General features: G+C 38.9%; 1 protein-coding gene across 1 annotated transcript in view; it reads left to right on the top strand.

Moving 5' to 3' along the window:
• The window catches only part of MGAM (maltase-glucoamylase), a 145,584-nt gene that overhangs the window by 25,753 nt on the left and 96,262 nt on the right, over positions 1-23,569 (top strand). Inside the window, 16 exon segments of the mRNA XM_031664961.1 lie at positions 238-350; positions 732-857; positions 3,297-3,428; positions 3,574-3,690; positions 4,608-4,721; positions 5,874-5,958; positions 7,299-7,416; positions 7,710-7,881; positions 9,205-9,321; positions 9,862-10,016; positions 11,559-11,643; positions 13,137-13,193; positions 13,748-13,872; positions 16,539-16,627; positions 18,997-19,046; positions 19,458-19,625. Of these exon segments, the coding sequence (XP_031520821.1) occupies positions 238-350; positions 732-857; positions 3,297-3,428; positions 3,574-3,690; positions 4,608-4,721; positions 5,874-5,958; positions 7,299-7,416; positions 7,710-7,881; positions 9,205-9,321; positions 9,862-10,016; positions 11,559-11,643; positions 13,137-13,193; positions 13,748-13,872; positions 16,539-16,627; positions 18,997-19,046; positions 19,458-19,625 (1,823 nt within the window).

The raw sequence follows: 23,569 nt of genomic DNA, 5'->3' as shown, positions 1-23,569 counted from the left end.
TAAGACACTCCAGTCAGTATTATTAAAATCTGTCACAGAAAAAAATGCCTTGGCTGCCATGTGCTGTGAGGGTGGACTTGGATGGTCAGGGTTTGTCCCTTGGTATTCAAGATGTGAGACACTAGGGTCATTTTGTTCATGTTCACATGGTTAGTGATCTGCGTTATTTTAAAACTTGGTAGTTACTATTCAGTAATCAATTCTGATTCGTATTTTCTTCATTTTTAACCTTTCAAGAGGTTATCCTTCAGCCCGCGCCAGCCATCACTTACCGCACCACTGGGGGCATTCTCGACTTCTATGTGTTCTTGGGAAACACTCCAGAGCAAGTTGTTCAAGAATATCTAGAGGTAAACTTAGGATGTCAAGATTGTGACTGAGGAAATCTTAAACAGCAAATATTTTATAAAAGTAAATTTCATGTGCAAGTGTGACCCACAAAATCTGCTGTTACAAATTTCAGATATTAAAGATCAGATTTCATATATGCAATGGAAACTTGCTGTATAGCATTTTTATGTTATAAGAAGGGGAGAGAATATACAGATGCCCCAAACATGGCCCTACCCTCAAACATTTATGAAGGGTTGGAAAAATAGACTAACATTCTAACATGAATGAATCAGTGCGTTGGGAAATGGACTATGTTTGGTGCTCTGAAAGCAATGCTTCAAAAACTTTTTATTAAAAACAGAGTATTTGCTAATTTTCACTTCACATATTTCTTTCAGCTTATTGGGCGGCCAGCCCTTCCCTCCTACTGGGCACTTGGATTTCACCTCAGTCGTTATGAATATGGAACCTTAGACAACATGAGAGAAGTCGTGGAGAGAAATCGCGCAGCACAGCTCCCTTATGTAAGCAAGGCTTTCAATAGTTCTCCAAAAGTAAAGAAATTCCCTTGAAGAAAAAGAACAACTGTTTATATTTTCTCTCCCTGAGTTTAATTGATTTATTTATTTCGTAATGAAAGGAATTTTAGATACTCAGAATACTAGACTTTTTTTTTGTTGGACCAATCATTTTTTGAAGGAACCATAGTTCTTTATAGTATGAAATAGACTAGGAGACCGCAATTATGTGTTGGGAGGTAATCTGTTTTTGTCTCTATTTTTCTTATCGTGTATTTTATTAGTAAACATTTTTTGTGCTTACTGTATTGACTACATTTTACAGGTGTTTTTATTTGAGTTTTCAAGGTGTTTGTCTCTTCAGCTTGCATTGTAGCATTTTAATGCTTCTCAGTAGGGATTTTCTTGCCTTACATGTGTTCTTGGTTTGTTTTGACTCAAAAGTGTCATGGCAGGAACTTACCATAAAAGTTGTATCATAATTTTAGAAATTCCTCTAAGATTCTGGCGTAAGATTTAATGTCTAAATTCTTAGGTTCTTAGGTTTAGTGTCAGGTCATGAGTGATGCAGATTCCCAGTCTCCCTACCTATGTTTTAACAGATGTTTTAAAGAGGAATTGAGGAAGCAGAGTGGTTCTAGACCCCATGAATTTAGCTCAAAATAATTATATTACTGGAAGAACCATGAGCCATCTGGGTTAGCATCATTTTTTTCACAGATAGTAAATTGAGGCTGTCAGGGGAAATAACATGACCAAGACTGCATAGATAATTGATGACAGAACGAATACTCCATGACTACATGGATGTGAAAAATAATACAACAAGTTTCAGGTCCATGTGTTTTTACGTTGATATTTTGATTACTATTAAATTGGGAATAAACAGAATTTGCCTTTCTCTGTAGTGTGGTCATTTCACGATTGAAACCGAGCTTCAGTAGACATTTTGTAATTTGGCAGAAAGAGAGTTCATAAATATGAAGTGTAAAAGAAAGTGCTTAACGGAATTGAGATTCAAAAAGCCTAGGAACACTGAGGAGATGGGGGAAGCAGAAAGTCAGGGCAGATGAAGATGTTTGGGTCAATGAATCCACTCTCAGCCTAGATGCGGATCCCACTACTCATTCTCCAGCACAACGTGGCTTTATACATGTGGGGGAGCTGAGGCAGGCAGATCATGAGGTGAGGAGTTCAAGCCCAGCCTGGCCAACACAGTGAAACCCCGTCTCTTCTAAAAATACAAAAAAAAAAAAAAAAGAAAAAGATTAGCTGGGTATGGTGGCAGGGGCCTGTAATCCCAGCTATTCGGGAAGCTGAGACACGAGAATCACTTGAACCCAGGAGGTGGAGGTTGCAATAAGCCGATATCATGCCACTATACTCCAGCCTGGGCAACAGAGCTGGACTCAGTCTTGAGGAAAATAAAACAAAAAACAAAAAACAAAAAAAAAAACTCCATTTAAGATTAGAAATCTCATTTAATACTAGAAAACCAGAGGAACTAGTTTTCAAGTCCAGATCTCTAACATCATAGTGGCCATCTCTTTTTTTGTGCAATTTTCCTTACATGTAAATAGACATTTTCTTTTTAAGTGATCCAGGAAATGAAAGAATTGGACTATTACTGCTGCCTAGTGGTGTGAGATGTGAAAGGGAGTGTTTAGACAGGGAATTGAACACTATTACCTGAGTTCAGTATACATGTCAAAATCTGTCACTTTAAGTGAACGAAAAGGTATAGTATGGACATGTAATAAAATATTTTTGTACTTTGAATGGCTAACTTTGAATGTACCTATGATATTGGGTACTATTGGGCGTGAAATTTAACAAGAGATGCAAAGGGAAAAGCTCAGTAGTCTCTAGAATAATCCTCTTCTCTCCCCTGCTCTATTCCCTTGGAGATAGACCTAGGTTGTAGAGAAGGGTACATTTTATTCTGGGCTTCACTATGTTTATACAGGTCAAATTGGGATAGCATAAACAGCAAAGATGTGGGGTAGAAGTGAAGTAACAAAGTAAAATGTGGGGTAATAAAATGAGGGAGATGTGGGAGAGAGACAGTCTCTTCCCTTCTTTATCTTGTGAATAAGGTGAAATTTAGGTCATTTCTTAGGTGGATATGTCTGATTGTCTTAGGGATTTGTCATAATTGGTGTTGTTTGCTTGATTGGTTTTTAATGCCAGAGTGCCAGGCAAGGATAGGATGATGCAGTTAACCTGATGGCAGGGATGAGGCCAAGCCCTAGAGAACCAACCGGTCATGTGTTTTTGAAATCACCATTGGAAAAGAGGCACTCAGGTTCCAGGAACTGATTAAGAACTCTGTTTAGAGCCCAGAACAGAGTTGTTGTTTATCCTGAATAATCACAGTGAAAATTTGATTTCGTTTTACCATGGAAATTCCTAGGCGCTAATTGTGGACTTTGTATATTCTTTCAGGATGTTCAACATGCTGATATTGATTATATGGATGAGAGAAGGGACTTCACTTATGATCCAGTGAATTTTAAAGGCTTCCCTGAATTTGTCAATGACTTACACAAAAATGGACAGAAGCTTGTCATCATTGTGGTACGTACTGCCCTCTTTCCTCCAAATGAGGTATTGCTCCTCTGTTTCATACACCCATCTCCTTTGCTTTCTCCCAAGTTCCCAGTCTCCTTTTAGTGCCTCCAGCTTCCAGCTGGTTTCTTCATTGTATTCTTCCTCTTTTTAGGATCCAGCCATCTCCAACAACTCTTCCTCAAGTAAACCCTATGGCCCATATGACAGGGGTTCAGATATGAAGATATGGGTGAATAGTTCAGATGGAGTGACTCCACTCATTGGGGAGGTAACTTAATGGGAAAGCTGGAGGCTGGTAGAGGGGCTGCATAGAGGAGTGTGAATGTGTGTGTGTTTGTGCATGTAATTGTTTTATTGTACATTTTCAGTATATTTATATATTCTGGGAATAAATTCTCCTCTGCCCTTTCGTGCCCAAGTGCATGCCAGCCATCCTAGATTTTTGATTCCCTTCATAGCCAAGTCCCTTTAAACAGCAGCTCACACACTGAATGTCCACTTTCTCACCTCCCACACACTCTGCAGCTGACTGTGGTCTCCTTTCTTCCCCCATCACTTCCCTGACACTGCTCTGGCAAAAAACACCCATTACTTTCTCATTGGTAAGTCCAGCGGAACTGTTTCATGCCTCTTCTTACTCAATTTTCCTGCAGTATTTGACAAGTGTACCCACTTCTTTCTGAAATGTTTGTTTGTCCTTGTTTCTTCAGGAAGGTGTTATCTGCTTGTTCACTTCTAAGGTCTCTGATGACCTTTTCAGAGTGTAGTGTCTGGGGGAAATTGGATAGGAAAGAAAGAGAAAAGTGGATGATGTTAGAATCCACAGCTTATAATGGATTATAAAATCCAATAGCTGAAATTTACACAGTGCTCTTCCCCCATTTACTATTCCCAGAATTAAGAACAAAAAAAGTGTAGAGAGTTAAAGATGACTAAGTTAGACAATGCCTTTATCCACAAATTTATTCATTAAGGACTTAAACATTTTTTGAAATGCATTTTTCTTCAAGTGACCCTGACATTTATTTTAAATATTCTGAGCACTGCACCTTCCTAACTAAATAGGATGTGTTCCTGGGTACCTCGGTTGCTGTGATCATGTTAGGAATTTCTTTGCAAAGTACTTTATTTTATTCTGTATTTGTTTAATTTGCTCTTATCAGTGTTTTTCTTTTTCTCCTGAAGGTCTGGCCTGGACAAACTGTGTTTCCTGATTATACCAATCCCAACTGTGCTGTTTGGTGGACAAAGGAATTTGAACTTTTTCATAATCAAGTGGAGTTTGATGGAATCTGGATTGTGAGTTGTTTACACTTGGATTATTGGGTGACAAATATTCAGATTGTGTATATCTGTATCTGTATCTTTGAGTCACGGAGCATAGGGAGAGGAGGAGGAGGAGAAGAAAGGAAGTATAGCAATCATTCTCAATATTCACTATCTTTCTATTCAAATAATCTTACTAAAACACATAGCTTAGAATAAAAATCAAAATGTTAGAGCTGAAAGGAAACTCAGAAATTTTTTCCCAAGTCTAGCTCTTTTTTTTTCTTCTCTCTCTCTTTCTTTCTTTTCTCCTTCCTTCCTTCCTTCCTTCCTTCCTTCCTTCCTTCCTTCCTTCCTTCCTTCCTTCCTTCCTTCCTTCCTTCCTTCCTTCCTTTCTTTCCTTCTTCTTTCTTTCTTTCACAAAGGAATGAGCTGAACTCAGAACAGGTCATGTACTCCTTATCTTGTTGCAAAGTATACAAATTGTTCAATTGCTAGTTCAAGACTCTTCCATTTGGACATGTTGAACAAACTGATCAGAGCCAAAGCACTCAGGTGCTTGAACAAACTATGCCTGTGGTAAAGAAAAATGTCTCATATGATGTCAGGTGAAAGAAAGTAACCCAGCCGAGGGTTAGCAAAATTTAGGGAGCTCCAGAGTTGAAACTTTTTCTTTTTCTAACAGAACTGTAGAAAATTCAAACAATACAGAGAGTTAAAAAGATAAAAGCAAAAATCCTCCGAAATTATAGCAACCGAAGACATTTATTATCGATATGTTAGAATGTATGTCTCTAGACCCTCATGTGCTCTCTCCCTCCTTTTCTTTCCATGTATATATGTTTATATGTATTTTTATGTGTATGTATTTACAGTTATATTTTGATATATGGAAAATGTATAAGTTGAAACATGTCATCATATAAATTGAAATTTTTCTCACCTGATATGTTTGGGAATTGTTCATTTTCAACAGTTATAGACATATTATTTGAAGAAATGTTAAGAACCTTCTTCATGAAGCCTTCAGTGGGTAGACAAGAACACCTACTCTGTTCCATATATATAAATACCCCCTTAAAATATCTGTAATAATTTATCTGATTAATTAAAAAAAGACACCATCAGTACATCATAAGATAACATGTTACTTTTTCTTAATAGTTTTTGCTCTTCGTCTTGCAGGATATGAATGAAGTCTCCAACTTTGTTGATGGTTCGGTCTCAGGATGTTCCACAAACAACCTAAATAATCCCCCATTCACTCCCAGTAAGTCTTGGTGGTCAGCAGATTAAAGTAGCAATGTGTATTTTTCATATTATAAATTCTTAAGGACAGATCCGAAAAATTTAACAAGGGAATTTGTTCATAAGTGTGCATAGAAAAAGAAAAATGTGGGTAAGGAAACACTAGGAAGGAAAATAAAAACATGCTATGCTTTCCTAAAAGAGGCACAAATTCAAAAGGGGCAATGTAATACTTACTTATAGTCAAAGCTATTTCTAGGGAAGATCTAGAGAGGATATGGTGTAGAGGCCAGAGGCTAGTGGTAAGTTTATGTCATTCTCAAATATACACCCCCAGGCCAGGGTTTACTAGAGAGACACCAGGTAAACAGCCTTGGTCTTAAGGTGAGGGTCATGTCTGACATGTCCACAGTGTGAAGAACTGAGCCACAGGATGAAAAGACAGAACTCGTGACTTGGGAGGTCAAAGTCAGTGAACGTGATGATACCCAGCTTTGACTGAACTTTGGACAACACTATCTCTTAGGGTGTGGCCTTGGAATCATAGGATCGGCCATAGTTTGAAGAATGCTGGAGGTTCAAGGACAAATTATATCTTGAGAAAGGAAAAAACTGCTAAGATGATAATAACTTATGAAGGCTTCAGTATGGTGGGAAGAGAGGAAATTGGGGCAGGTAGGTTAGAATCAAATGCTGAGGGGCTTGGATAAGAGGCTAAACAGTTCATATTTTATTCTTTTGGTGTTAGAAGCTACTTGTCTTTTAGTAAGAGAGAAGCATGGTAGTCAGATGGTTTTGGAAATTTGAACCTGGCATTAATATATAGTGTGAACTAGAAATAGATACATGGGAGGTAAATAAGACATGACGAAGCTACTGCAATAGTTAAGGTCCACAGATAATGTGGATCTCAACCAGAGTGGTGCAATGGGAGCAGAGAGGAACAGATGAATACAGGAGAGACTGGAAATCATTCTCTAAAATATATGATCAGGGGAGAGAAGGAGTCAGAAATTAATTTACACTTTCATTCAGTATTTCTATTCTTGGACCACTTAACTTAGCTCAGTTTGGAGAATTCAGATTGAACCTCAGGGCTGACTGAATCTTCTTGCTTCCGAGTGTCTGCCTCTCATCACATGAGAGCTCGGGTGGGAGGATGTGTGTGAGTCAGCAGAATTCATTTATATGTCAGAGAAACTACTCCATGTGGATAGCGTTCTCATAGTGAGGGAGCAGTGTGACTGCAGGATGCCCACAAGAGTGTCTGCCTGGGGTGCTGTCATGTCAGATTGTGTGATAGTCAAGGAGCAGGAAATGTGCAACTTAGACTGTCGCTGATTGATCCCGCTTTGGTTTCAGGAGTCCTGGATGGGTACCTGTTCTGCAAGACTCTCTGTATGGATGCAGTGCAGCACTGGGGCAAGCAGTATGACGTTCACAATCTGTACGGCTACTCCATGGCGGTTGCCACAGCAGAGTAAGACCACTGTGGCTATGACCTGCTAATTATTGAATATAAAGAATATATATATGTTTTTAATTCTTGGAGATTATGGAGCTAAGGCATAAAATTTCTTAAGACAAAACAAAGCAAAACAAAACATGTTTAATGATACAGAATGCTCCCCACAGGGACTCTAATTGTACCGAAAGAGAGTTGGAAGAGAGTGGGTTATTCACTTTTAATGTCTTTGGTATTGTTTCTGTATCCCCTGGACTGAGACAAGCTAAGATCCCACACTGGCTCCTTAAATCTCTCTCCCTTTCTAGAGCTGCCAAGACTGTGTTCCCTAATAACAGAAGCTTCATTCTGACCCGTTCTACCTTTGCGGGTTCTGGCAAGTTTGCAGCACATTGGTTAGGAGACAACACCGCCACCTGGGATGACCTGCGATGGTCCATCCCTGGTGTCCTTGAGTTCAACCTTTTCGGCATCCCAATGGTGAGTTGCTACCTCAAGCTCTCTTATGAACCTGAATTCCCAGGTAGCCTCATTCTAGAAAGTTTTCAAGCTGCAAAGCTCCCCTCTCCTGCCTGCCATGGCTGGGAATTTAATGTCTTGAGAGCATGTGTTTCATCCACATCAGCAGGGCTTTGATACCATACCATTCTTTCCTGTACTGCCTTATGAAGACAGAAGGTGTAACTTTGATCTTTCTATTAAAGTATAACATGTGTAACATACTTTATACAGAAAAGTGTATGTATCCTTAAGAATACAGCTGATGAATTTCACCAACTGAACACTTCTGTGTATTTAGTGCCGAGATGAAGAAGTATAACATTGCCAGCGCCCTACAGGCTTTGGCATTTTTTAGTTAGATCCAACATATTTATGAATTGAGCTCTTAGAATGTTCAAGGTCTTGAGCAGAGTAGGCATGGTGAGAGGGGAAGGAAAGCATAAATATAGTAAAGATGTACCTTCTCTTTGCCCCAAGGGTTTACAGTTTAGTAAGAGGAGACATATGTGTAAACAAATAATTATGACAAACTAGGGTAAAAAGACCAACAGGGACATATGAGTTAAATGTTACGGGAGATCCCGAGAAAAAGTTTTATCTGACAAAATTATGAGAGACAAAAGGAATCAAGGCAGGGAGTCAAGAGACACTTTATGGAAAAGATGACGTTTGAGATTAACCTTGAAAGGTGAGTATTTTTTCATCTGACTAATGAAGGAGGAAGTTCATTTTAACACTGAGAAATAAAAGTGAGCACAAACAGTAGAAGGGGGATTATTTGATATATCTATGAGGATTGATGTGTGGGACTGGAATGAGAAATGATGCTAAAAAGATGGGTTGGAACCAGGTTTTAAAGATCTAAAAGGATGAACAGCAAGGAAGTCCTGGAGATTTTTTAATAGGTGAGTGACATGGTCAGAGTTAGGCTTTTAGAAAAATAATACTGACAGTGGTGAGGTCAAAATAATAATATCAGCAGTATTATTAGGTACTATACATCCAAAAGCTCTTGTATGTAAAGTGTATTACTTTCATTATCTCACTCATTTACTAAATACCTGTGTAGTAATTTAATACTCACTGACAAAATGAGGAAATTGAGGCACAGAAGGATTGAGTAACTTACTCAAAGTCATCCAGCATTCAAGAGTGGACACAGGCTATGACCGAATTTTGACCACCCTCCTAGCCTTTTCAGTAGGAAGTTTAAGCAAGGTTTAGTTGGGAGGTCCCTGGTGGAAAGCAAAGGAGGGTGGTGGAAGGAAGTGAGGTATACCTGTTGTCTGTGTGTCCTTCCAGGTGGGTGCTGACATATGTGGTTTTGCCTTGGATGCCCCTGAGGAGCTCTGTAGGCGGTGGATGCAGTTGGGTGCATTTTATCCATTTTCTAGAAATCACAATGGCCAAGGCTTCAAGGTAAGGCTCCTAGGAAATAGAGTCAGAATGAATTTGGCATACATTAGGACTAGATCTGTCTGCATCCTTGCCAAGAGATCTGCTGAACCAACCTCTTACCTGGTCTTCACTTACTCTGATTTGCACCATCATGTGCAATTAACCAGAACCTGTGCTGTATCATCTAAATGTCCAAAGGCCTCAGCCTGTTATTTACTGCTGCATTCAAGGAAATGGCGTGTCTGTAAAGGTCTTTCATCAAACTTCTGTACACTTTATTTACATTGTTTGCTTTTAAATAAGAAGCAAACAAGGAAATACTTCAAAATTATTTAAATTGCAGCCTCCCAAGAGAGGAATCTTAAAGAATGAGGGAGGCAGGATGAATTGAAAACCCAAGGAGAGACCCTTACTTGGTACTGCTCAGAAGCGAGGTTTGCAACCTTGGCCTCTGTCATTCAGGAGGGAAATTCTTGGTTGTGATGAATGAGGTCTGGAATTCTCAGGTGCTTCTGATACCCTGCAGCCAAACCACAACTGCAAACTCCTATTTCCTCCCAGGACCAGGATCCTGCCTCCTTTGGAGCTGACTCCCTGCTGTTGAATTCCTCCAGGCACTACCTTAACATCCGCTATACTCTATTGCCCTACCTATACACCCTCTTCTTCCGTGCTCACAGCCGAGGGGACACGGTGGCCAGGCCCCTTTTGCATGAGTAAGTTCACCTAACCTCCTCTAATTTATTAATGCATCTGGAATGACATTGACTATATCATCAAATATCGGAGTGAAAACTGAAACAATTTGGGCAGTTATTCATATCTATCTATATCTATATCTGTAATCTATCTATCTCTATTCATTTATGTATCTAACTGGAATACCTAGTTGGTATTTGTGAACCTCGCCTGTTCCATTTTGGTGAGAGAATTAGACTAAAAGTCATGGGACTACAGGTCTTTTCTTTGTTCTGCCGCTCACTAACTCACTCTAGATCTTAGGCGAATCATTTTTTCTTTAGTTTCTTCAGTCTTAATTCAAAGGATTTGAAGTCTTGACTGTGGTGGTCTCGTCTGTAATGCGCTATAATGCCAGAACTATGTTCAAGCTGTAGGAATGAGCCTCTAATATAAATACAGATGAAGCTATTATAAAGGATTTGTAGAGTTTCAGAATTCGTATTTCTCAGGCAATGAACATCTCTAATTTAATTCTAAAACAAGGCACTTAAGAGCATTTTCTTGTCAAAATACAGTCAACTCCCTTATGTGGGTGACATATGAGGCCCTCAGGCACATATCAAGCTATCATATATTCATTACTTTGGGAAGTTTTTGTCTGTTCATGAAATTTCTTTTTAAAAGGCAGATATCCTGAAAGAGAAAAAAGTAAAATGTTAAATTATCTGGTATATTTTATGATCAGATCCAGTTTCTTGATCGTCAGCTGAAGTTATGAAATGTATTGATTATTTAACTTAATTTTTTAATTTTAAATTTTTGTGGGTATATAGAAGTTGCGTATATTTATGGGGTATATGAAATGTTTTGACATAGGCATGCAATGTGAAATAAGAACATTATGGGAATGGGGTATCCATCCCCTCCAGCATTTATCCTTTCAGTTATAAAGAATCCAAGTACACTCTTTAAGTTACTTTTAAATGTACAATTAAGTTATTATTGACTATAGTCACCCTATTTTGCTATCAAACGGTAGGTTTTACTCATTCTTTTTAACTATTTTTTTTTGTATCTGTTAACCATCTTGACCTCCCTCCCGGCCCTTCACTATCCTTCCCAGCCTCTGGTAACCATCCTTGTACTCTCTGTATCCATAAATTCTTGGTTTTTAGATACCACAAATAGGTGAAAACATGTGATGTTTGTCTTTATATGCCTGGCTTATTTCATGTAACATAATGATCTCCAGTTCTATCCATGTTGATGCAGATATCTAGATCTCAACTTACTTTTTTTAAAAAGGAGGGATATGGAAAATAGAATTACAGCCTGAGACCTGCCTAGCATACATACTGGATAGAAACATCTGTTTATCCTGAGGGAAGAATAGGAGACATAAGCTGGGGAAGGGGAATCTGTCCTAGGGTGCAGAGGGGCTTGAGTAGGTGTCAGAATAATTTGGGAGGTTTGCCCGGGCAGGCGGCCTGTATGCTTTCAACAGGTTGTGAGTAGAACTGCGATAAATCTCATTGGCAGTGGCTCAAATCTCAGTGAACTGTCTCTCTGGTCTTCAGGTTCTATGAGGACAACAGCACTTGGGATGTGCACCAACAGTTCTTATGGGGGCCCGGCCTCCTCATCACTCCAGTTCTGGATGAAGTAAGTGTTCCCACAGAGATACACTAGGGATCTCCGCTTCTGTTCCTGCTGCCCTGCAAATTCCTCTCTCCTCCTTATTCCAAACTCATTTCTGACATCTGTGACTGAGTCAGCCTTGAAGAGAGTGTGCTAGGTTTTGAGAAGCTAGACATCTGGTAATTACATATTTTTGTTTCTAGAATTTTTTTTTTCCCTTGATCAAGTTCCCAACCGGTTTAGAAGCATCTACTGGAAACTCTAGATTTAAAAGTTATGTTAGGTTGTTCTTGCATTGCTATAAAGAAATTCCTGACACTGATTAATTTACAAAGAAAAGAGATTTCATTGTCTCACAGTTCTGAAAGTTTTACAAGAAGCATGATGCTGGTATCTGTGCAGCTTCTAGGGAGGCCTCAGGAAGCTTACAGTCATGGAGGAAGGTGAAGGGGAACAGGGATGTCACATAGCAAAAGCAGGAACAAGAGAGAGAGTGGGGGGAGTTGCCACGCACTTTTTTTTTTTTTTTTGAGATGGAGTCTCACTCTGTTGCCCAGGCTGGAATGCAGTGGCACAAGCCCAGCTCACTGCAACCTCCAACTCCCAGGTTCACGTGATTCTCCTGCCTCAGCCTCCCGAGAAGCTGGGATTACAGGCACCTGCCACCATGCTTGGCTAATTTTGTATTTTTGTAGAGATGGGGTTTCATGTTAGCCAGGCTGGTCTCAAACTGCCAACCTCAGATGATACACCTGCCTCGGCCTCCAAAGTGCTGAGATTACAAGCATGAGTCACTGCGCTCAGCTGCCGCACACTTTTAAACAACCAAATCTTATAAGAATTCACTCACTATCACCAGGACAGAACCAAGGGAATGGTCTAAACCATTCATGAGAAATCTGCCCTCATGATCCGGTCACCTCCCTCCACACTCCACCTCCAACACTGGGGATTACATTTCAGCGTGAGATTTGGGCAGAGACAAACATCCAAACTATATCAGGAGTGGTCCTATTTGTTTTTGGATTCTCATAGCAGATCCTGACTTGCTCCATGATGCAGAAACAGGATGGAGCAGTCCCAACACTCACTCTAAAGTCAGGCAGATCGGGATGTGATTGTTGTCTCTACCACTTTGAGCCTGTGTGATCAGGGGTGACAGTTGTACTGGCTTCTCATCTGTAGAGGTGTAATAATAATAATAATAATAATAGTACCTACCATTTGGGAACGTTGGGAAAATTGAATGATATAATCATGTAAAGCTGGAATGTTTGTCACCACACATGTTTTATTATTATTATTATTCCTAATGTGGCTACGTTTGGGATTTCTCTCTGGGTTGCCAAGTTACAGCTTCTATTATTTGTCTTAGAGGAGAAGCAGAAGAAAGGCATAATAACAGAGGATGGAAAGGGCATTCCTGCCCTCTCTGTGTATGATTAAGAAGTTCCCTAGATAATAAAAAGAAATCCATTTTATTTCCCTCAGGGGATACTATACTGTTTTAATTTCAGGGTGCAGAGAAAGTGATGGCATATGTGCCTGATGCTGTCTGGTATGACTACGAGACTGTGAGTAGCTTTGACTTTCCTTCTACTCCTTAAGACTGTAGCTGCAGCTGCATAGACAAATTACCTTTCCCGAGAAAGAAACATCCATCTACCTGCTGAGGAGTATTTTTGTAGTGTTTTCTGTAATTTCATAGCAGAACCTGGGTAAAGTCAACCTAAATCCCTAACATCAGTCATGATGAAATGTGAAAAAATACCTTCATATACTTTATTCAGCAATAAGATAGAGGCTGATATAGTATCTCATAAATGAATATTGAAGGAACTGATGGACAACGTGAGCTTGGTCAGGAATCGGATTTTTTGTTTAGAACTATCAGTTTATATAATATGTATCAAATAGCCTCAGCATGGCATAAATGTTTTCACAAACCCCCAACTGGTGGCAGAACATGTTATTCCTGATTTTTTTCCTTCTGTTGTTTGATTGCCTGGCTAGACCGTAATTCAGCTAATTGGAAAAGGGAGAGAATTGTGGATCACTCGGCACATAGATAATCAGTGAGGGCAATATGCTGTCACGCCAATGTGTTTCATTTATCTGCATGCGTCAGGGGAACCAAGTGAGATGGAGGAAGCAAAAAGTCGAGATGGAACTTCCTGGAGACAAAATTGGACTTCACCTTCGAGGAGGCTACATCTTTCCCACACAGCAGCCAAATACAACCACTCTGGCCAGGTATAGCATGGCTGGAGTGTCCTTTAAGAATTAATATCCTTCCTGAAACCCTTTGAATTTCTTTTTGAAACTAACAGCCAGGTGGTCAGCCTTTTTTGTTTGGCCAGGAATGTTGCAGGTTTAGCACCAAAAGTCCCTTCCCTTGGGATACTTCTTGATTCTGGGCAAACCAGGTCAGTTGATCCCTCTGTCTGCTTTGGCCACACTGTGCATCCATGTTTCTTTACTCTTGACTCACTTGTTCTCTTTTCTAGAGAGTCAAGATTCAATTTCCACCCTCCTAGAATTTCAACTTCGTATTTCTTTTCTCCCACTAAGTTTTCTTTCTTGTGATTCAAACATTACCTTCTGCAAACCTCAAATCTCCAAGTCACTGAATTTTCCTTTATACTTAATTGATTCCAAAACAATAGATTCCATCTGTACTAAAGAGGTACACATTTATATCTTCATGCGTTTGAGAGTATTAGCCTACTTGTCTTTAATAGACTAGGAGTTCTTTGGAAGCCAGGAACCTGTCTTTTCTTTTGAACCTCTCTTACTGCTTTAATTTTCCAAATTGTAGACTTTTTATGATGCTAATGGAAAATATCCCTAAATCCAACACCAGTTGGCTTCCTTTTTTGAATTGTTCACTTTCAAGCTGTTCTGCACAGTGATACCAAATTGATTTTTCCAAAATGAAAATCTCGACTGGTTGCTCCCAGGCTTTAAGTCCAAAGTCTTCTATTAATAGGGTATTTAAAACCAGTCACAACCTGGTTACATGTTACCTTAACAGTTCTTATCTCCTGCCATACCTTCATGTACATACAGACCAGCTATGCCAAAAGCCTGCTATTTCCCAGACTTACCTATGTATTTTACTGCATTTGGGCTTTTGAATTTATTCTTTCCAACATCTTTGCCCTGGTGTATTCTTAATGATCCGAATGAAACTTATATTTCAGCAGCAAGAAATCTTTCCCTAATCTTCCAGCAGAGGAAGCACTGCCACTTCCAAGTTTCTGGTTATTTCGTGTGTGTATACACACACACACACACACACACACACACACACGTATTTTGCTCCTTAGAAGATTCTGTCTTCCTTAATACTGTTAGCATTTCAATAATAGTTGTATACTCTGTGCTAGAAAATTTTATTATCTGAAATGTTTAGGGGAATCTAAGTCTATTGTTAATTACCTTTGCTGACTTTCTTTCATGTTGACTTATTACCTTGTGTGCTCGGTGATCTTATTTTTTTTAAGCTATGATAATCTTATAAATGTAGGTCTCATTCCTCCAGAGATGATTTGTCTTCTCCTCTGTTTGCAAGCCAAGAATTGCTTCCAACTGGCATTACGTTAGCTTCCTTCAAGATCCTGGCTTCATGTGGGAATCAGAGGTTCACATTCTCTACCTTGGATTGCTAGGCTTAGTAGCCCAATTTTAACCTTGCTATGGGAATTTGCCACACGGAGATTCTAGGTTTTGCTTACTAAGCACCGTTTTAGTTTTAGCTCAGTGTTTTGTTATCCTGTTACTGTTTTGGTCTCTTGGATGTATTTCTTACTTTCTTGCAAATCCAACAATATTTTAACAGGAATATGTGTTGTAATTTATCTAGAATCAGGGAATATTTTACTGGGTAAGTCTCCAGAAGAATATCCAGTCCACCATATTTCTGGAACTGTGGTTCTGGACTCCTAGAGTATCTTAACTTTTGTGTTGTGTTCACTGTCTGCCTCCATTTTTTAAATGAATGTGCCTAGTTTTTCCAGTAATATTTAAGGTCATTCAGGTCAGGACTTGTGATTTATTAATTTTTGTATCTCATTGACTTCCTAGAAATCACTGCTACTCAATACATGAATATTTAATGAAAGCAGATGATTTTGTTGATAATAAAAACTAACTCTTGTATAGTGAAAGGCTGAACTGTGAAATAATACAATGGAGAATGTGAGTCCAGTGACAAACAGAGAAGAAACAAGAAGAGCAGGAAACTTGGAGGTTGCCTAGAGGAGTGACAGAATGAGGAGAGATTCCAAATAAAAATTTCTCTCTCTCCCCCTCTTCCTCTCTGTCTGTCTACTTTACCATGTTTTTGAGTAATGTTTTGTGTTTCTTATTCTAAATTATAAAGTAGATCATTAGAATGATTTGTTTTTCTTTCAAAAGAAACTAATACCTGATAATCAGATAAGTTACTACTAAATAGATGGACCTTATTGTATGTTGTTGATTTCTGGGTATAAATGGTCCTTAGGCAGGTGAAACTATATCTTCCTCACAGCACTGGACACTTCTCCTGAGGGCATCATTGCTAAAATGATCTGACTGAACCAGTTATTGCCTAAGATTTCTTTCTCTTCTCATAGTCTGTATTCTAAGTAGTAGTTGCAGAAGCAGCTTTTACTTGAGCTATTGAAGAGCTTCTGGTGCTTAAATTCTTGCCTCCAACATAGATGTTATTGCTAATGTTTGGGGTATTTCTATCTCTTGTGACACTGTTGATATTAAAGATCGGGGCGCCTGTCAATTTTGTGTTTGTGCCTGAAGAAAAGCAGAACCATCTGCTGCTAGTAACTTTTTCCTTTTGGAATTTGATGGAAACATTCTCAGCTCAGTTGGCAAAATTCTGACTCCTGTCTTTGTCTCTTGAATCTTGTTCCCCACAGTCGAAAGAACCCTCTTGGTCTTATCATTGCCCTAGATGAGAACAAAGAAGCAAAAGGAGAACTTTTCTGGGATGATGGGGAAACGAAGGGTGAGCACTGAAACGATCATGTTGCTGTTTCCAAACCCGCACCTGTGACTTATGGTCCTTCCCTCCTGCTGGTCATTGAGCTGTGGGAGAAATCTCAGCAGGCACAGCAGCAAGAGTCACTGAAGTATTTTGTTTCTGGTTGCACCATTCAGGGGTAGTGGTAGATGACCTACAAAGGAAAGAAAAATACATTTCTATATCTGACAATTCTTCTATTGGCCAGTGATATCAATAATGGGCTCTCTTTTGTTTGTTTGTTTGTTTGCGGTGGAGTTTTGCTCTTGTCGCCCAGGCTGGAGTGCAGTGGCACAATTTCGGCTCACTGCAACCTCTGCCTCCCAGGCTTAAGTAGTTCTCCTGCCTCAGCCTCCCTCATAACTAGGACTACAGGTGCCTACCACCACGCCCGGCTAATTTTTTGTATGTTTAGTAGAGACGAGGTTTCACCGTGTTAGCCAGGATGATCTCAGTCTCCTAAGCTCTTGATCTACCCGGCTCAGGCTCCCAAAGTGCTGGGATTATAGGCGTGAACCACCACACTTGGCCAATAGGCTCTCTTTTTATTGTCAATGGGTGCTTAGAACAGATGGTTTCAAGACTGTTCCTGTAATTCAATGTTAATGTCTTCCTCCCAAAATTCTTACGAGCAAATGTTGGCGATATAAAAATCATGCCCCTGCCAATGAGTCAGTGAGAATATACTGTTGTAGTGTGTACTCACCTAGCCATACCTTTTAGTATTTGTGGGTCCAGTATACTACCAATTCCTGTGCTTCAAGTTTAGGAAACAGATTCCCTTGAGGCATACACCTTGGAAGCCTTTGGAAGGGAAGCTTTGCAATGTTCCAGTAGGAAAGAGAAGGAAAAACAATGGCTTGACCTTGGAGACTCTTGTCCATCTAATCCAATATGTAGATTTAAATATTTATTTATTTTTTCATTGCAAAATATTTAATTGGCAAATAAAGATGAAATATATCCAAAGTGGACAATGTGAGGATTTAATATATATATAGGCATAGTATAATGATTACCACAGCTATTTTAAGGAGCACATCCATCACCATCCATACTGTAGACTGGATCCCCAGAACCTATTCATCTAATAACTAAAACTTTGTACCCTTGACCATCATCTCCCCATTTTCCACACCTGCAGGCTCTAAGAACAACTATTACATTGTCTGCTTCTAGGAGTTTAACTTTTTTAGATTTCACATGTAAGTGAGACCATGCAGTATTTGACTTTCTGTCTCTGGCTTGTTTCACTTAGTATAATGTCCTCTAGATTCAACCATGGTGTTGCAAATGGCAGAATTTTCTTCTTTTTATGTCTGAATAATATTCTATTGTATATATGTACCACAATTTCTTTATTCATTCATCTATTGATGGACATTTAGGTTGTTTTCATATCTTTGCTACTGTGCAATGTAAAATTAAACACTTAAATGTAAGGGCTGAAATTGTGAAGCTCCTAGAAGAAAACAGGAAAAAACCTCCTTGACATTAGTCTTGGCAATGACTTTTTGGATATGATACCAAAATCAAAGGAAAAATAGCAAATAATAGCAAATAATAAACAAGCATGATTACATCAAACAAAAAGGCTTCTGCACAACAAAAGAAACAATCAACACAGTGAAAAGGCAAACTACAGAATGGATAAAAATGTTTGCAAACCATATATCTCAGAAGAGATTAATATAAAAAAATAAGGAACTTAGGCAACTCAGTAGCAAAACATCAAATGACCCAATTAAAAACTGGGTGAAGGACCTGAGCAGATGTTTTTCCAAGGAAAACATACAAGTGGTAACTGGTATGTGAAAAGATACTCAGCATCACTAAATGACACAGGAATGCAAGTCAAAAATCACAGTGAGATATCACCTCACACCTGTTAGCATGGAAATCATAAAAAAAATAAGAGATAAGTGCTGGCGAGGGTGTGGAGAAAATGGAATTTTTTAGACTATTGGTGGGAGTGTAAATTGTTACAACTGTTATGGAAAATAGTATGGAGGTTCCTCAAAAAATTAAAAACAGAACTTCCATACAATCTCATGAAATCCCACCTCTGGGTGTATATCCAGAGGACATGAAATCAGTGTCTTTAAGAGAGATAGTCACTCCCACGTTCATTACGGCATTATGTGCAACAACCAAGATATAGAAACAATCTAATTGTACATTGATGAATGAATGAAGAAATGTGATACACATATAAAATAAAAAATTATTCATCCATAAAGAAAAGGAAAATTGCTATGTGCGGCCTCAAGACATAGCTGAAAGGAGTGGCAGGTGAAATCTTTTCTTCTGTGGTGGGAAGGCTAGAATCTGACTTGTCTTTCTCTCACTTTCAGATACTGTGGCCAATAAAGTGTATCTTTTATGTGAGTTTTCTGTCACTCAAGTAAGTAGCATACTTTTATGAATCTTAGGTGTGGGCTTTGGACTGACCATTAGCACATCTGTGCTTGTGTATATTGTATATGCATGATTGTATTTGTAACTTTATATGCATTATTGGCTATAGGTGAGCACATTTCTATTTATGATTTCATAGATGTTTTGAAAAAGAGGCATTCATATAGCAAGTAGTGTTTTTAAATACAGTTTTTAAATGTCTCTGTGTTTTTATGATTGTTTTAAATTAGAGGATTATCAAAATAATTTTGTACTTCTTGAGCACACACTAGTAGAGAAAGCAGAGAGGCATTCAGGGCAGTGGGGGTGTCTGTCTGGAATGGAATATTTGAGTGACTTGAGAATCTGTATATTGCAGGCATACCTTTATGCATAATTGGACTTAATTGTTTTGCAGAACCGCTTGGAGGTGAATATTTCACAATCAACCTACAAGGACCCCAATAATTTAGCATTTAATGAGATTAAAATTCTTGGAACGGAGGAACCTAGTAATGTTACAGTGAAACACAATGGTGTCCCAAGTCAGACTTCTCCTACAGTCACTTATGATTCTAACCTGAAGGTAAAAGCCCATTTTGTTGAGATGGTGTATTGAGAATTCTCCATAGTATCATGGTGTTCTTCTTGCCAAGGTTGCATGGGTTCCTGAAGGAACAGAGCAACTTTGCAGCCTGTTTTGGGGAAGTTAGAGGACTGGGGAAAAATATGAGGTGGCCAGAGCTAGAATGAGTTGGGTGTTTACCTTCTTATTCTCTTCTCTGCCTCTCAATGTTCTCTCTCTAACTGGTTCCACTTCCTTTTCCCAAAAGTAGAATTATAATTATGATGAGACACAAGAAAAGCAGAGTTAGAAAAGTGGGGAACAGCCTTATATTATTAGCCTGTGAAAATTATATGACTGGAATAGCATAGATAAGATTCAGTTTTGAAAAAGAGGCTAGTTTGCATAGGAAACTTGTGGTCAGATTTTGGAGGGTCTTAGGTACCAACTTGATTTAATTGTCAAAGGGCCTCACGTTGATCCTTGAATGAAGGCTGTGCTACTGTGTGTGAGCATTGCTGGGAGTGGGAGTGGGTTTTGGGGACTAGTAGAACAGGGAAGTACAAGATGGTTTAGACTGGGAGGAGGCTGGGAGAAGGATGATAATTTTAGAATGTGATTTTGTTACTCCAGACAAGTGAGAACTTTAACTTGGGAAGTGCTAATAAAGAAGTATCAAAGATAAGAAAAATATATAGAAAAATATTAAATATTAGAACTAATGGTATTAAAGGAAGTTTCCAAAATTGGAGTCTTTGGGCTTAGAGAAATGAAGAGGCTGGGATGTTAGAAATGGAAAGAAATATAATTTTTTTTCAACTTTTCAATTTTGCTGTTGCTACAGTTGAAACCCAAATAAATGAAACAGAATACCCGACCTACCCTGATGTGATTATTATGCATTGTATGCCTGAATCAACATATTTCATATAACCCATAAATATGTATACCTACTGTATACCCATTAAAATTAAAAATTAATAAAAGAAATCATCTGTCCAACATTCTACAGAAATGTGGGCATGATGACTAGGTCATATGATTCTTATTGCTGTGATCTTTCTACCACTCCACGCCAATGGGGGATACTGGTTTGGGGACTGGAGAGCAAGGGGATCAGCTCACTTTGGGATGACACCATGTGTCATGCTAAAGAGGAAGTGCAGAAGAGAGCCTTCCTGACAAGACACAGAGGGCTAAGAGGAGTCAGGGCAGAAAAGAATAAGGGGTGATCATGACAGGTTTTATCTGACCGAATTGTTTTCATTATGCTATGGACAACATCTCTCCCACTAGAGGGAGACATTTGTTCTGTTGCTGCCAAGTAGATTCCCAATGCAGTTCTCTTCTATGAGCCTTCAAGTCAAAGGTTGGATGTGGTTGAAACTCTGGTCTAATTTCTATTTTCTTTTTTCTTGAAAAACAAAAGCCTCAGATCTTGCAAGCCCTATCTCCTAAAGATGAATTTCCTTGAGATTTCTGCATTCTTACAGGTTGCCATTATCACAGACATCAATCTTCTCCTGGGAGAAGCGCATACAGTGGGAGTGGGATATAAAGATAAGGGATGATGAAAAAATAGACTGTTACCCTGATGAGAATGGGGCTTCTGCAGAAAACTGTGCTGCCCGTGGCTGTATCTGGGAGGTAACCATGCTGCTGGGGTTCATGTACATGAACATCCTCCACACCTAATCTGTAGTTTCTTAAGCATAGCAGTAGTACTTACATAACTACTTAAAATCCATAGAAAGGAATTCTTAAGGGACATGCTCTGGATATGAAGAGTAGGTGGGGACATGGGTGAAACTTTTTGAAATGAATATTTTGCTTGGAGACCAGGAATTTAAATTTATGTTATTGCCAAGTGATCAGTGATGGGCTGGTTTTATTGTCGTATAAAATGACTTTATTAACCCTGTTTAGGTTAGAGAACTTTAAGACCACTTGCTGTGCTGATCTATGACTTTACCCTTACTTTTCAGGCATCCAATTCTTCTGGAGTCCCTTTTTGCTATTTTTTGTCAACGATCTATACTGTCAGTAATGTTCAATATAATTCACATGGGGCCACAGCCGACATCTCCCTTAAAGTCTTCCCGCTTATGCCAGTGCCTTCCTCCACAACTGCGTGAACCCTTCGCCTGATGTCACTTACCATAAGAATGAAATGCTGCAGTTCAAGGTAAACACAGTATATGTATCGTAGTGATGAGACCCTTTTCAGTTCCATTACCTTTTGTTGGTCTGGGTCACAGAACCCTCAAATAAGTTAATCATGCTACCATAGACTAGATCATTATCCAGAGAGCAGTGAGAAATCATTGAGGGAACAAAGAGACCTGCCCTGATTTTCATTTGGAAAAGATTACTGTGGCTGCTGTTAGGAAAATGGTTGGGAGAGCAAGAGTGTATGCAGACAGACAAGTCAGGAGGCTACCAGTTAGGCAGGTCAGTTGAGGGATTAGGTTTGGACTAGACACTGGAATGCAGGTGGAGAAGAGTGGATCTGTCTGAGGTTGAGAAAGTTGGATTACAGGATCTGGTAGTTGATTGCAAGCAGGTGACAATGGAGAGGGAAAATCAAGAATGATGACCGTGTTGGTATCTTACCTCTTAATATGTATGGTGCTGACATTAACTGGAATAGGAATACTGAAAAGGTTTGTGCTTGATAAATATCAGATGATATGTTCATTTTGGGATACTGAATTTGAGATTTCTGTATATAGCCATCAGTATGCAGTAATTTCATTCCTTTCCAAGATTTAGTTACATTTAAGGACTAGGAATGGGCCAGCTGTTATGTCTATTTCTCTATTAAACTAAGCTTCTGAAGGACAGGAATGTGCCCTTTCTTCTTTGTGCTTCTGAAATCGAATACAGAGCCTGGCAGATAGTTAGCGGTGTGATGTTATTGACACAGTAAGTGAAAGTGATCAAGACATTGTTGCATTGCCTGAAAGATTCTTTACAATCTGTCATCAACCCAAATTCTGAGTTCTTGTACATCCTCTAATGCAGGGAAGATGCTCTTGTATGTCTGTATCCTCATCATAGCACTAGCATGTTGTAGGCACCTAGTGGGTTTTAAATGAATGAACTTCCTTGGGGTTCTAGCCTTAACCATTGCCTACTTTACCTCTTGAACACAGAGTAGCTGTTTCCAAAATATTTGCCTGTTTCTGGCCCACATTTCTCTGTGGTTGTTATTCTTCACCAGTATGACTTGATCTCCTTTCTTTGTTTGGTTAATGACTACCAAGCTTTTAAGACTCATCCTGTATTTCTCCCATGACACCATCTCAGTCTCCCAGAAACAATGTTAGGCATTTCCTTCCCTAGAATCTCACAGCACTTCTACATAGCTCTCCCTTAGCACACATCACCCAGGTGTTGTGAGTTGCTCTATTTTACTTCTCATCTGCTTGTGAATTTTGTAAAACCGTAGCACTTCCTTATTCAGCTCACATCCCTACTGTCTTGTGCAGTGTCAGGCAGTGATGTAGTAGGTACTCATGAGTCGTTTTAGATACCACCTTCAGCAAGGACGTTCTGATTATTTTAATCAACTAGATTTCATTTTGGGGAGACAGGTTTTTTTTTCAATTCAGAAAAATTTTCAGGTATTTTTATATACTCATATACCCCAGAAAATAACCAGTAACATATTCATAAATACCACACTGATTCGAGAATAATTTTCCATGTTAGCACCAATGTCCCATAGAGTATATTAATGTAATAGAGGCCTTAATAAGGAGAAATGGCAGAAAAATGTTTAATCTGACATTGTTACTTGATATATTAATTAAATCTCAGATATCATAAACTTAAAGAAGACAGAAACATAGCATCTGAACTTTTTGTCCAAAAATAAAAAAGGTTCTGCTAAGGGTATAGGTTTCAAGAGTACTATTCTTGCCTAAAATCGATTTCCTCTGGCCTAGATTTATGATCCCAAC

Source organism: Papio anubis, chromosome 4 (assembly GCF_008728515.1).
Source record: "Papio anubis isolate 15944 chromosome 4, Panubis1.0, whole genome shotgun sequence".
Classification (NCBI taxonomy): Eukaryota; Metazoa; Chordata; class Mammalia; order Primates; family Cercopithecidae; genus Papio; species Papio anubis.
This window is presented reverse-complemented; position numbering and strand designations above follow the sequence as displayed.